The sequence below is a fragment of the Lasioglossum baleicum genome, chromosome 14 (assembly GCF_051020765.1).
Source record: "Lasioglossum baleicum chromosome 14, iyLasBale1, whole genome shotgun sequence".
NCBI classification, from domain to species: Eukaryota; Metazoa; Arthropoda; class Insecta; order Hymenoptera; family Halictidae; genus Lasioglossum; species Lasioglossum baleicum.
This window is the reverse complement of record NC_134942.1, coordinates 4,854,705-4,870,010: the sequence shown is the minus strand read 5'-3', so window position 1 is coordinate 4,870,010 and position 15,306 is coordinate 4,854,705. Positions and strand designations below refer to the sequence as shown.

Here is a 15,306-nt window from a genome sequence, read left to right as displayed (position 1 = left end):
TCCTCTCTGGCACCTCTCTGGTGATAGATGTTTTCCTCTAGGGACATTTCGCTCGATCTATGGGGATTTCTTTCCACAATGATTCACGCACTGGTTTTTTCATAGAAAACTATGTTCGTTGTTATGACGAACTGACGAACACGTAAATGTGGTCATAACTGGTGGCATTATTGTTAAATAAAATGTCGCTGGCAAGGTTAGTGGATGTGATAAGTATTTGAATTTAATTTCCTAATCATTCTCAAAACTGTTCATTGTCAGATGTTTGCCATAGTTCGTTGTAGAGTTCCAATTAACACTACTTCTCAGCTGGTTCGATTCGATGCACTTCGATCGCGTCGATGGTGTCATTCACTTGAGCGAACGATTTGACTGCGTCATTTTATCAAGCTTTATCACTAGACTGCGGAGATTTTATGCATTTATGACGAAAATGGGCACGTACAATTTAAAGCTGTGGACATGTTAAAAATATTTAAGGGCATCGAGGTATTAGTTTCAGGTTACTAGGACGATTAAAAGAAGAATACAATTTTTATTTCGCTCCTGTACCCTGCAATCGAAGTGAACATTTCTTATTTTGCATAAAGATCCACAGTCTATTTACCACCAATCACATAATGAGAAAGAAAGGAATAAATAGGGCTAAAGTAGTCTCTTTTGAATGCTAAACATTGTTGCAGTTTACTCCCAACCCCGTCGCAGGTGGTGTGGGACAGGGAGGATGAAGCACGCGAACAGAAATTACGCCAGAGGCCAGTATCCGCATTGGTCAAAGCAGTTGTCACTGCTCCTCCTTACGGGCAACGTAAAGGATGGGTTCCCAGGAATTCGGAAGTATGTAACGGTCGAATCTACTTGTCCAACTATTATCGCAATGTACCCATCTGTTGTACTTACAGAACTTTTGTGATTGCATACAATTTATTAAAAGTATATGTAATGTAAATAGGATTTTGGAGATGGAGGAGCATTCCCGGAGATCCATGTGGCCCAATATCCCCTGAGCATGGGGATGAAGGGAAAAGAAACCACGAGTAATGCTCTAGCCGTACAGCTTGACGCGTATGGGAAGGTGAAGTATGATGTGATTGCCAGGCAAGGTCATTCCAAGGATAAGGTACTGAATAAACAAACTTTGACGTGTTCGTCGGTTCTAACAATTTCTTTGTATAGTTATAGCGATGTTTTACAGATTGTCTACAGCAAATTGAGCGATCTACTGCCTTCGGAAATAACGAACGAAGAGGATCCGAGTCTGCAGCGTCCTCCAACAGATGAGATAGACGAGCTAACAGATAAAACCAAGAAAGCATTAGAGAAAATAACCAGATCGAAGATAGCTGCTGCTATGCCAGTGAGATGCGCAGAGAAGCAGGCTCCGGCTCAGTATATTCGGTACACCCCATCGCAACAAGGACAATCGTTCAACTCCGGGGCTAAACAGAGAGTCATTCGAATGGTGGAAGCTCAGATAGATCCTTTGGAACCACCGAAATTTAAGTGAGTCTCTTCGAACCATGAATCTCTTAACCACAACGATTCGATTAACCCCCTTAAATAATTGAGCATCGTTGAACTGTTAAAGGATCAACAAGAAAATACCGAGAGGTCCTCCGTCACCTCCAGCACCGGTTATGCACTCACCGACACGGAAGGTCACGGTGAAGGAACAGAAAGAATGGAAAATACCTCCCTGCATTAGTAATTGGAAGAACGCTAAGGTAAGTTGGATAGTTCCCTCGCGAGTATCGATGGTGGAAGTTTCATCCGAATCTGTTTTGTTCAGGGCTACACCATTCCTTTGGATAAACGTTTAGCCGCGGACGGTCGCGGGTTGCAACAAGTCCACATTAACGAGAACTTTGCCAAGCTCGCCGAGGCTCTCTATATCGCTGATAGAAAAGCTCGCGAGGCGGTGGAAATGCGAGCACAGCTGGAGAAGAAGCTGGCCCAGAAGGAGAAGGAAAAGAAAGAGGATCACTTGAGGCAGCTCGCGCAGAAAGCCAGAGAGGAGCGCGCTGGCTTGAAATCCTCCGCCGCAATGGGTTTGTTCAGAAATTTACTGTATCACGATTCTATCGTGTTTTTCCCCGTAGACGCTATGGGGAAAAATACGGTATTCTTCTGATACGATTTTGAGAGAATAAGAACTTTCGCTGACGAAGATGTGTAATAGCGTGTTCTATAAAATCGTCTTACAGATAAATCGGAAGAATCCAGGGAAAGAGATCAACTGAGGCAAGAACGACACAAGGACCGTGCTCGTGAGAGGAATCTGGCGCGTGCTGCGCCTGACAAGCGATCCAGATTGCAACGAGAACGGGAACGCGACATCAGCGAACAGATTGCGCTCGGCTTACCGGCGAAGAGCATTCCCAACAGCGGGGAGGCACAATTCGATCAGAGGCTGTTCAACACGAGCAAAGGAATGGACAGTGGTTATGGACACGACGACGAGTACAACGTATACGACAAACCATGGAAAGATTCCAATTCCATTGGCACACATATCTACCGTCCTAGTAAAAACATCGACAAAGACACTTACGGTGATGATTTGGAGAAGCTCGTTAAAACAAACAGGTCGGTGGCGTTATTTGTCGGGAATTTGTGTTTCTTTAGAGATCCCTATTTCATGTGTATACATAAATACACGTGGTACGTGAACCGTGTACACAATAAGAATTTAAGGATCCGTTTGACAACTGATGAGTTACTGTTTTTCGATCGAACACGTTTTCGTGAACACTTTATGAATGGAACACATTTTTTACCATAGAGGACATCGAGACGAATTCAAAACATATTAAATGATATTTTTCTCGATTTACAGTAGTGGAAATGTGAAATATTATTATTATTGGGGTGAAATTCGTACTACACGGTTCACGTGGCACGTGTACACGTGCATTTTAGTACACGTTCAAAACCGCGATCTATAGTTTCAAGCGTGCACTTTATCACGAGAAATTGTTTTCGTTTCTTAGATTCGTGCCGGACAAAGAATTCAGCGGCACAGATAGATCGGCCACCCGATCCGGTCCAGTACAGTTCGAGAAGGACGAGGAAGATCCATTCGGTTTGGATCAATTCTTGAAGCAGGCCAAGCGCGCCAGCAGTTCTACCACCACGACCACCAAACGCAAAGATGAACGTGATCAACGAAGAGACGACCGCGACAAACGAAGAAAACATTAACAGATTCGCCGATCATCGCTCTTTTCTCTTATCGTTTTAGGCCAAACGTTCCCGTCTCCGTTATTAAAATGTGCAGACATCGTTCGAATTAGCCTGATCTCGGATATGATTGTTGCGACCTAACGCGCCTTGGGTTTCGCGGCACTTTTCTACTACTCCGCGCTGCACGACTAACAAAGTATGTTTTATCCGTTTCGAATACTCGCTGATGTATGTACGTGAAACCGTCGCTAAATAAATGATTATTTAGTGAACAAACTGGGCTTGACTTGATCGCCTTTCCTTTGATCGAAAATATTAAATCTCCTGTTTCGAGGAAAATTGCTGATCGGAACTTGCGAGTTGAAGGAAATTAGTAGACAGCAGATTTGATGCGTTCGGTAGAATTTAAAAATACTGTTTCACGTAGAAAATGTTTATTCCGCATAAAGATCCGCTGTCTACACCCTGTGGCAGAATGTCGCCATTAGTATGGCCGTTCGCCGCGCCGTATCCCGTCACTGGCGATTGTGCCCAAATTTTCTCTTATGTTGTTTTTCATTCGTTAATAAGCCCCTTTTCATTTCACATCAGTTTTAACCCCGTAAAGTAATATTTTATACTTCTAAATTTTGTGAATGTTTTCTCTAAAATCCGTTTCAATGCCTCCGATCGGAAACATTCTGCCACGGGGTGTAGAAATGAATTATACGTACGAATGTCGTTCGAACTTTCCAAGCAGCTGCTGGGTGGTCGATTGCCGTCACCGTTCATTCACGTTTCAGACTCATAATTCTTTATTAACACAATGTGCATACAGCGTTCGTTAGATTAACAAAGGAAGCGATATTTTCGTACGGGGGAGCAACTGTTATCTCATAGTAGTAACGCATTATTTTTATTTCGCTTTCTCATCAAATCATAGGGTCCGCTAAGTGTTTAACGACATCGCCGCGCGTTCGTGTCGACGCGTTATCTTCCTCTCACGTATTTTCGTTTTATTTGTCAAAATGATCGCGTCAAAATCGAATCGATGCCTAATCGCCGTGGATACGCGATAATTCGGAGCACGACGTTAATTACGTTTCACAGCGTTGTATTGCTTCGATGTTGTATGATTGCTTCTCTAGTTTCCGTGAGACTACACGAATTCGTTTTGCCGTTTTGTCGCGTAGATCAACGTCGGCGTGTCATACAATCCCGTAGAAATTACTTTCGGGTAGATAGAGTAGCCGCCGATCGGTTGTTAGGATAATATTGCTTACGAATTTCTGCGGGTAACACTTCGAATCGGTTTAATCTACGGTAGAACTGGCGAGCCACGATTGATCCGGAGAATGGGCCGACGGACAAAGAAAATGGCAAACCTTCACACGCCCACGAGAAACGATATCACCATTTATCTTTATTCTGTAAAACACGGCAAACTTAGAGGCGGTCTTTCTAATCAGTCTTTTCTTTTTCGTTCGTATGATGATTATCACAGAATTTTCGCCAAGGTGTCGGAAGATTTTCCCACTTTACAGGGTTCGAGGTTCGATAGGGTCTAGCAGGATAAGCATGGTCCCCCAAAATTTTTGGGGGACGCAGAACACTGCACAATTCCATTTGTTTTTCAATCCGATAATCTTGAATATAACAGAACATTGTTCTCGAATTTTTCGGTGGGTCCCATTAAAATAAATATTTTTTTCTCCGCTTTATAATTTTCTCACAATTTTGGAAGAAATATACGAAATGCAAGTGGTAAGTTCGAGTATATTTTCATTTTTTTCATCCTAATATTTTAATTAACAACCGAGAAAAAAAATGATAAGGTTTAGGGTGTTTATCCTGGTATTACTGAAAATGTTGTGGGATTATCCTAACCTATAAGCTAAAATATCGATAGAAAATGTCGTGGGACCACTGGACCATGCTTATCCGGCTAGACTCTTTGTTGAAAAACACAGCAAACGTTTTATTTTGTTTGGTACTCGACCAGACTCTAAATAAAAGTTTGTACTGTTTCGCGTGCGGTTCTTTCTACTTTCTTTTTCTTCCGGTTATGCGTGTTGCGTTCTGGTAACGAACAGAATGAAAAGGAAATTGTGCCGTCGCATCGGATTAAAGTGGGAAGATCCCTCCAATAATCTGCTTTTTCCAGTACTTCGAACGAGCGATTTCCGCGAATTGACGCGATCCCACAGCTTCGTCGCTTAGACAAAAATTCTTGAGTTTCATCGATCTTTCGGTCGGTTTGACACTCTTATTGTGATCACGTCCTTACAAGCTACGTCGACCGTTCGTCGACGGGTTTTCCACGTTCCGTTCAATTGTTTCCGGTTTCTCCTGATGAGAAAGACTAGAATTATCAACGCTGAAGACTACGGACCGTCGCGGATCAATGGGAGACTATACGTGTATGTACATTTCTAATGAACACTTTGCCAGCTACTCAATTGTCCCTGTTCGCTTCGTTGACCCTTTGGCCGCGACTACTTATCGAAAACGTTACACGACGCTCCTCGACGAAATACAGTAATCCCGCGACCTAAGCCGATTAACATCTTGAAAATATCGTCGCAAAGAATTAGAGATTAATTTTGCAAATTAACGGAGCTACAGTCTGTTGAACAAATATCTTCAGAAAGGTTGTATAAGAAGAAAATTGTAAATGAAGAAGTTAGAATCGCATTGGTATTTTAAACAATACAATAAGCTTTTAATTTTCGCTGTTTCTCTTTCTTTTTCGCTCGCTATCCTCTTCCATGCCCTGAAGTTGCTCCATACCGTCAATTGAACCACCAAATACAGTTGAAATTAGGTCGTGTTTAGTGTCATTTTAATCGGGAAAATGCCACAAACAAGTCGATGAAAGTCCCATCGAAAAGTAATGAGAAATAAAGAAGTTTTGCAACTGGATTAGTAGTGGTTCACACCGATATACCCGACCCAGTGGAAGGGGTGGGGCGAACCGACTTAGATCGCGGGATTACTGTGTTGTTTAAACGCTGCTTCTTTTTTTCCTTTCTTCTCTTTTTTCTTTACCAAAGGCGAATCGCGGTACGCTACTTATCGAAATGTGAAAACCGTCGAGAAATACTGCTACGTGATCTAGCAGCCTAGGGGTCGAACAAGCAAGACGATGTTAACCAAGAGTCCACAAAATGTCAATTTTCTTCGGAAAGGGACTCCCAAAGCTCGGAACGAATTCTGAATTGAAATCAAACACTCCTTTGAATGATCGTTATTCCGAATATTGCGAGCGCTGGTTTAATATTTATGTATATAGATGTATGTATATATATACAATGTTCCGTTCTCCGTGTAATTCTGCAGCTCCGCTGATCGAAAGCGTGTCGCGAGTCGGTTCCTCTTTTCGTCGAATGAGTTGTGGCAGTATATAAGGCATACGAAGTTGTCCCAGTTCCTTTTTCGAAAGCCTCGAACGCGAGAGAGGCTCGCCTCGATCCTGACAATGTTGCTAACGCCGATCCTGATAGTTGTTTACGTGCTACGCGATGAGAAACCGATCGACTCGACACGTTTTCCTCCGTAACGTCGCGCTGGGTAGGAGAGGACGCGCACCGATAATCTCTCTGGGCCCGATTGGGCCTGATCGTTCGCTGCGCGCTCCCCCCACTCGCCACCTTACGGAGCAGACGACCATTTTTCCGTCTTTCGGTCGCGCTATCGCGGAAAAGAGTGTCCGAGCTGAAACGCGCCAGCAGAACCACTTACAAAGGCTTACGAATGAATAATAACAATGAGATAAAACGCCTTCTTCTCTTTTTCATTTTCCTTCCGCGCTAAATGCTAACGCGTTCCGACGCTGCTACATCCAAACTTTAACACCGCTGCGTGTGAGTGTACGCGATTATCTCTGTCTGTGTGTGTGTATGTTTGCGTGTACGCGTGAGTGTGTGATATTAAAAACTCGTTAGACATCGACATGCACCTAACACTGAGAGGGGATTGCTTATTGTTTCCTTAGGCTACAGTAAATTTGTTACAATTGTCGTCATCGTTAGAATCGTTACAATTATCTGTTATATATATATATAATATGTATATATATATGTATATGTTTATGTCTATTATGTACAATCGTTTTGTTTTAAGTATATAAACTTTATCGATTACGGTGCCTAGTCTCGCTGTCCATGAACCGTTTTTCTCGCCTCGCGACGATTTCCTCTCCCTCCGTGGTGTGTCGAGGTTGTGTTTTTGAAAACCGGTTCATGGGACTCGGTACGCTCGACGAAACTATAAATACCGTAAGAAAGAACCGATCGATCTCAATCTCTCTTTTGGATGAATAAATAACTATACACGCGCCAGTGGAAGCCGTCGCCCCCACTGTCTATCTCTCGTCGAATCTCTCGCGCTATCGTCCTATCGCTTTCTCATGCACGCTCGCTTCCTCTCGCTCCTCCGTTCTGTATAAGTGTAAAGCGACCACGATTGGATCCTGCCCAATCCAATAAATTTACATCGGGCGACCAGTTGTCTCTAAGCGGTCGTAACCCGTCAACCGATCGCGAATCCAACGCATAAAACACCGCAATTTCCTCCGTAAGGTCGCGAGATGTTCCACAGCAGAGAAAACTATTTTTTGACTCAGTGGCGGGCTTAATGGTGAGCGGACTAAGCGGCCCCGAGATACCATAGGGCCCCCGAATTACGCAGTTTTCGCTTTTTTTACAAAAAAAATTCAATTTATGTACAAAAAATTGAAACAACCTTTTCAATTGCGAACTATGCTTATTTTTAATACCACGAACGGTATTTTTTTTTATATAAAAGACCAAAATTTTTACAGCTTGGGGCCTCCACTGTTTCGACGTAGCGCGACGCTACGGAGGAAATGCCGGTGTTTCCGGTTAACAGGTTCGTCCGCCGTTTGATCGCTTCCGTTGGTCTCTCATGCTGAGTAACTTGTGTTCTTTCCTCGAATTTTAGTTGTCTCTCGCGTTCGTGCCAGTGGTGGACACGTTTTCCACAAAAGAAAAGCGACTATCGACGTTCTCCCTCTACAAAATACATTCTCCGTCGTTCGTCGTTCGAGACGTTACATTTTTCAAATCGTGCACACATCGACTGTAATAATATATTAAACACGTAAGGTGTACTACCGGTAACTTTACAAGAAATTGTGCTTCCAGCTGCGAGTTCTTCTACGTTACGTATATGTGTAATCTATGCACCGCTGTTACGAGAATTTCGAATACGATCTAGAACCACGGCGAAGGCGTACAAAGAAATTTCTACGATACACTGCGCGGTCGAATAATACGCTGGTAAAGTTCGCATGTATGTACATATTCTTCTCGATTAAATCGCCATCGAATAATACGCTCGTAAGTTCGCATGTATGTACACGTTCTTCTCGATCGAAGGTCGAGCCTCGCAGTCTCGGAACCGTCCGCGAGACTCGTTTAAATCGCGGTCGAATTCAATCTCGCGGGTACTGACAGGTATCTTCATGGACACGTTTTGTCGTTCCCGTCGAACCTCGTGCGATCGAGTGAATTTTCATCGAGACTCGTAATCGTAATCTTTAACTCGGACACGAGAAGAATTTTCAAGATCGCGTTCGTGTCGCGTCGAATTCAAACAAATCGCTAGATCGTTTCTCGCTTCGTTCGCGTTACTTTTTCCTCTGACTAGTACATTCTCGAAGCGTTTAGTACGTTATTACATACAGTGTGCACTGCGTACAGTGTGGAAAGTCTGCGAGGGGATCATCGAACGTACTAGGAAGGAGTCGAATGTACGCCGTCGTAACAGAGAGAGATCCATTCGTCTAGATACCACCGGAAAGATAGATTATACTTCCGTGGTGCGACTGTAGGGCCCGGAATCATCCGATTGCGACAGCTTCCGCTCCCGTTTCGCGAACAGACCCCCTAAAAACGATGGCTGCTGCGCCAATCCCTTAGCACCGCCAGGAATTGTGGATCCCGGATGCATAGGATGAACTTGTCCAGGATGCTTAATACCCTGGCTCATCGAGCTGGCAGATGTGGATTGAAATGAAATCGACATACCGCTGTCCAACGAGCCGACGCTCCCACGGCGTTGCGGTTTTTCACCAGCGACTGTGAACAGACCAATACAAACATTGCTCAATCAACGACCAATAGAGACACGCTGAAGAGTTACTGCTAGTAACCGCTCCGAATGTCAATGGAAAGGCGGAGCCGCTACTTCCGGGAGAAAGCACTCGACCCGGATCTCGCTACCGCAAGAAAGTATTCTTCGGGAAAAGTTTGCGCAAGATCGAACACGTTACCAAACGCTAGAACCGTATCGAGAGGTCTATGTTGACACAAGGCAATTGCAAAGGTTCCAAAAATTGTTCGAGTTACCCTCCGAAGGACAATTTGGAAAGAAAGCGGTGGCGTTCGTGGTTCTAACTTGAAACAGGCCCGAAAATAGCTGTTTGAAACTGACGCGTTTCGGGCTTGATTGAAACAGTTATGAATAGACTGCGGATTTTATGCATTTATGACGAAAATGGACACGTACAATTTAAAGCAGTGGACGAATTAAGAAGATTTAAGGACATCAATGTATTAATTTCAGCTTGATAGGATAATTAAGAGAAGAATACAATTTTTATTTGGCTCCTGTGTCCTGCAGTCAATGCAAACATTTTTTATTTTGCATAAAGATCCGCAGTCTAGTTATGAAGGATCGAAATTTTGGTTGACATCAGTTTCGATTACGGTCCTTCATACATTGGATAGCGATCATATAGATTATATCGATTTTGGGACGGACCTTCGGTCCTTCATAACAGTTATTTAGAGTGTCAGTCTTTCGTAACTTGTTTCAAGCACCGAAACCGATATCAACTGTTTCATAGCTCTTCTAGCGTTAAGGAGGTAGACTCGTTTCTAGGATTGCAAGAATTGCTCAATTCTCAATAATGCAAACATTTTCAGCAGGTTTTTCAGTAGTCAAAAGCGCTAGATTTAAAAGATTTTTTATTTTTACGTTTACGAGGCGTAATTTGCATTACTGATAACCCCCATCTCCGCATTATCAAGAAACGAGAATGTCTGTCGAAATGTGAATGTTGCAATTATGGAAACAAGTGTCTACCCCGTAAACGGAGATGCTTTCTGCCGATCGCAGGGCTCCCGGCGAGGTAGTAAATAGAACTGACTGTGATAAATGAGTGAATAAGTTTACACACATTGTTCGTGTATGTCAAGAAGCGAATTGCTAAGCGCGGAGCGTTTCAACTGCGAGTCCATGTCGATGGTCTCGGATCTGTCTGAGCAGGGCCCCGGGCAAGGACAAATCTCTACGTCCGCGACGCCGGAGTCTCGGTTCTCGGCTCCGCCCCTGGCGCTTCTGCTGCTCTTCTGTCGTTCCAGTTCCGTCTCGATCCGTAACGTCTCCATCTCGTCCATTTCGCTGATGGATTCCCTGAGGTCTTCGACGAACTTGCACCTGTCGTGCTCGTTCCTCGCGTTGAACGTGACCAATACTTTGCCATCCACGCGTTGGGTGAGTCTAATCCCGTACGGATAATCTGTTGGCGAACAACGAGCGTTAGTCGATCGAAGAAGATGAAGAAGAAGAAGAGAAGGGACTGTTTCAACTCACGAGGAACTTCGAAGAGCGTGACCACCATTCCGCAAAGGGGGAAGCTCTGTCTGAAGGTGTAGGTGACGCTGTTCTTCTTCTTGCTGAGGATCTTGGTGACGACCAGCAGATCGTTGAAGAGGAACACCTCTCGTTGATGGACGCCCGGCCTCTCTTTCTTATGAATGTCAGGGATCTCGTATAGCCTGCAGTAGCATACTAATCGCCTGTGGGGCAAAGCCATGTTGGGCTTCTTGCCTACGATCGTTGCTTGGACCTTCATCACCTGGGACACGTGGTCCGAGCCTGGCTTGAACTCGTTTTCCTTGACCCGCTCGTAAATCCCCACCAAGATGTCCTTGTCGATGTCCCCGCAGTCGTCGATGCCTCTCAGGTTCTTCACGAAATCCTCCAGCCTCATTCTACGCTCCGGCTTCAAGTTAGGCGTGTGCAGGTCGGTGTTCAACATGATGATGGCGAACGCCAGAACGAACACGGTGTCCGGCGATCGAAGTCTGGTCACCACGTCGTGATTGCATTGACAGTACCGCTGGCTGAACACCTCCATCAGCCGCTCGATCTTCTGAGCCTCGCCGGGCATCCTGAAGTACGCCTGGAATTTCCTCAGGGCGACGTCTACCTGCATTCCGGAGAGGTCCAGCTCCTGCGAGAAGCACCTGCGAACGACAAGACGGTTTAGCACCCGGTCGACGTCACCGATTTGCGCCGGTTATCGGTAGACAGCGGATTTTATGCATTCATGACATAATTGACGAGGTGTAATTGAAAATATAGTACACACATTAGAAGAAGTTAAAAATATCGCTATATTATTTTCAACCCACTAAACGTATTAACCCTTTGCACACTTTAAAGGGGTCGTTTCCAACAGACGACGCTCGCGCGTGTACACTCACACACCGCTAGACCACGTGTACGTACACGAGGATGGCAAGGGGGTCCGGGATTCCACTTCTGATTTCTCGATAATGCAAAGACGGGGTTTTCTAATAGTCAAAATCGCTAGATGAAAGGGCGCTGTTTGCCTCAAAAGTCCTTCTTTTACGTTTCCGAGCAATGGTTTTGCAATATTTGGCTGTATGTTGCCCGTCAGATGGCGCTGCAGTCGCGCCGGCGTACTAGCCTCTCCGACTGGCAACATGCAGCCGAATATTGTAAAACTATTGCTCGGAAACGTAAGAGAAGGACTTTTGAGACAAACAGCGCCCTAGATTGATCTTTCATCTAGCGATTTTGACTATTAAAAAACCCCTTCTTTGAATTATCGAGAAATCAGAAGTGGAATCCCGGACCCTTGCAATTCTCGCGTACGTACACGTGGTCTAGCGGTGTGTGAGTGCTCACGCGCGAGCGTCGTCTGCTGGAAAAGACTCCCTTAAACATTTCTTCATGATTTTTTTAATTTGGTGGATATGAAATTTATATAATACCTCGTACAATACTCAAATGTTTAGTAATTGAGATTAGATACCAACATATCTAATAATGTAAGCAATATTTTCCTCAGAGTCAACAACAAGAGTCGATAACAAGGAAAATCAATTTCTATTTCGCTCCAGTTTGTCGCAATTCAGCTTGAAAAAATGATTATCTTGCGTAAAGATCCGCTGTCTAGTTATCAGTATATCCAGACAAGGGAAATTGAGGGGAACAGACTTACCCCACTCCTCCCTCTCCGTTTCTCGAAGGAGTAAGGTAGAGTGGGAGAAAAGTGTTGATCCGGCTTCACTGCCGGCTACCGGAAATTGTACTTACTCTAGCACAGCCATGTTGAAGGTGTTCTGCAGATTGCCGAGGTACTCCCCGATCATCTGCTTGGACAATCCCTTCCTGCTGATCAGGAATCTAGCGACGCCCTGGGGACTGTTCTCCAAGAAGCCTCTCCTGATCAGGTAACTGATGCCCCTCTCCGGTTTCTTGTTGAAAAGATTTAGGCCGACTCTGTACTGACGCTTCCTGACCGTCTCGGAAACCTTGTAGCTGGTCTGCGGCATGTTCTCCGAGTGGTCCATCATCGGAAGCTGATAGCCGGAACTCGCGTGCGAGTGACCGAGGTCCTTGACGCTGTTCAGCATGGCGGTCGAGTCTGTCGCGTGGCTCGCGCAGTCCTGGTGTTCCGGAGAACTCGACTGAAACGGAAAGAAGAACGTGTCAGTTGATCGTACCGCAAAAGGAGGATCTCATCGGTGCACCGCGGTGTTTCTCTATGGCAAGATTTCCCAAACTTTTTCTCTGAAGGAGCATCTTAACGGTCTTCGAATTTCGCGGAGCGCGAATTCAAAAAAACATGTTTTATAACCAGACTGCGGATTTTATGGATTTATGACAAAAATGGCTAGGTGCAATTTAAAACAACGGACAAATTTTAAAAAATTTATGAATATCAATGTATTAGTTGCAGCTTATGAACATTATTAAAGAATGAAAGAAATTATTACTTGGCCCTTGTTTGTTGTAGTTGATGCAATTAATATTTATTTTGCATAAAGTTCTGCAGTCTATTTATAACAAACTAAGGTGAAATAAAAATATATTTTCCTTTCTAATATGTTTAATAGGTCGAAAATATTCTAACAGTGTTTTCCAATCCGTCGAATGTTTTTACTGTCTCGAATTACGCCTACTCATTTTTCTCATAAATGCATAAAATCCGCTGTCCAGCAATGACACGTAATCAATAAATCTTAGAAAACTGAAAAATACTTGTTTCTTGTTGCGTGACGTTTTGTGGGGCCAACACGAACGTCGTGAATTATTTATACGTAAAATGAATACAGTCAAAATGTAGAAGAAAAGCTTTGTTATTAATATCTTTACGGGGAGCATAGTTTGGGGAAGCCTGCTCTATGGAAAAGAGAGACTCACTATGCCTTTGTGCTTCCAGACGGGCGATCCTCTCTGGGCGTCGCCCTCGGAGCTCTCGCAGTTGGTGGAATCACTGCCGGAGCTCTGCACCGAGCTCAAGCTCCCGTTCTCGACGCTTTTGCTGAGACCGTTGTGACGAGGTTCCATAGATCTGGAGGTGATGGATGACGTTCTCTTCGGCACTTCCGGTGGCACCTTCTTCGCCGAGCCTCTCGACCTGCCGGTGGAACCCAGGTGCGACGATGAACTCCAGTTCTGCGGCCCCGGTGTTTGAAGGTTGTGCGGCGTCGATGGAGACGTGCACGGCGTTCGCAGCAGGTCTCGCGGGGGTGTCTCCTGCCTGAGACCGCAGAGCGCTTCCTGTCGATCGCGAAACGGATTCTATTAATTGCCATAGTTTTCATTTTCCCAGACTCTGGAGTCACCCTAACGTTATCACTAGACTGCGGATTTTATGCATTTATAACAAAAACTGTGGTGCATAGAATTTAAAGCAGTGGACAAATTTAAAAAATTTAAAAACATCATCGTATTAGTTTCAGCTAAATAAAATAATTAAAACAAGAAAGATATTATTATTTGACTTCCGTGTGTCTTGGAATCCACACGAAAATTTTTTATTTTGCATAAAGATCCGCAGTCTAGTTATCACCTCCAATATCTTTGTTGTTTTGAAAGATACATTAAATGTCAGAAGGACAAAGTCGAATGGTAAAATGGGGCTCAGACGATACCATAAAAATTTTTGATTTCGTTGAATTTCTTTTAGAGATATCAAGGTCACCTTCATGTTTTTAAATGGGACCACCCTTTTTCAAACATCTACAATGATAGTCCCTTTCATCACGAATTCGGTGGCTATAATTACTCAAGGTCATCCAAGGTCACGGACAGAACAAACTTATGATAGCTGCAGATCTTCTTGAAGATCGTTCGCGTTTATGTCTGATCCATTTTCGACCGAAAGTATAGACTGAAGACTGGTACAATAATTTTCTAGCGTTTTGTCGTCCATATCCCTGAGTTTTCAGATGTCATATAGAAACTGAAAATGTTTGATATAGCTTTCCAGAAAAGCGTGAGTGAATCGTTCGTTCAGAGAATTAAGGGTAGCGACCAGAATATACAGGGTGTCCCACGTAATACTTTTCACGATTTTTCAATTAACCCTCTAGCACTCGAGTGGCGACTCTGAGGCGCCACTAAAAATTGCTGTACCATTATTCAAAATATTGTTCACATTACTACATATGTTAGTATCTAATCAATTACTAAACATTTAAGTATTGTGCGAGGTATTATATCAATTATATCAATTTGTCCAATTTTGAAAAAGTAATTTGTTTTTTTTAATGTGTACGAATACTGTGTACACCGACTGTATCTCTTTCTCGTCAGATTATATCGCAAGTACTTGAAAAATCGTGAAAAGTGTTACTAGGGACACCCTCTGTATATTTTAATTTAAAAATTTGTTCTCCTCTCGCACCGTCTGGCGTAAAGATTGTTAATTACTGAATGGTTTAAATTGTATTTTGGTTTCGTTGTTTATGCCGCCACTCTGTATCATAACGCGGGCTTGCCCTCTCCGAAAGGGTTTCCACTCTACTCGCGAAAGTCTGTTCGTTCGGTCGATTCGGCATCAGCAGCGAGAAATAT

The 15,306-nt window shown here is 43.9% G+C and overlaps 2 protein-coding genes across 11 annotated transcripts in view; one reads left to right on the top strand and one right to left on the bottom strand.

Moving 5' to 3' along the window:
- The first annotated feature begins 54 nt into the window (after positions 1–54).
- Positions 55–3,459, top strand: Bx42 (Puff-specific protein Bx42). The gene is made up of 8 exons (XM_076438014.1): positions 55–196; positions 684–837; positions 953–1,120; positions 1,196–1,503; positions 1,589–1,724; positions 1,790–2,048; positions 2,205–2,586; positions 2,991–3,459. Exons 1-8 carry the CDS (start codon positions 183–185, stop codon positions 3,199–3,201), a joined length of 1,632 nt encoding a protein of 543 aa, XP_076294129.1. The 5' UTR covers positions 55–182; the 3' UTR covers positions 3,202–3,459.
- Positions 3,460–3,953: 494 nt separating this feature from the next.
- The window catches only part of Siz (Brefeldin-resistant Arf-GEF family protein schizo), an 86,790-nt gene continuing 75,437 nt past the window's right edge, over positions 3,954–15,306 (bottom strand). For 9 of the 10 annotated variants that reach the window (XM_076438003.1, XM_076438009.1, XM_076438008.1 and 6 more), the window contains 5 exons: positions 13,648–14,007; positions 12,538–12,911; positions 10,783–11,438; positions 10,367–10,708; positions 3,954–9,263 (listed from right to left, as the gene is read on the bottom strand). In XM_076438003.1, the coding sequence (XP_076294118.1) occupies positions 8,992–9,263; positions 10,367–10,708; positions 10,783–11,438; positions 12,538–12,911; positions 13,648–14,007 (2,004 nt within the window). In that variant the 3' untranslated portion in view covers positions 3,954–8,991. The remainder of the gene's footprint in view (positions 9,264–10,366; positions 10,709–10,782; positions 11,439–12,537; positions 12,912–13,647; positions 14,008–15,306) is intronic. The other variant, XM_076438012.1, reaches the window with a different exon arrangement.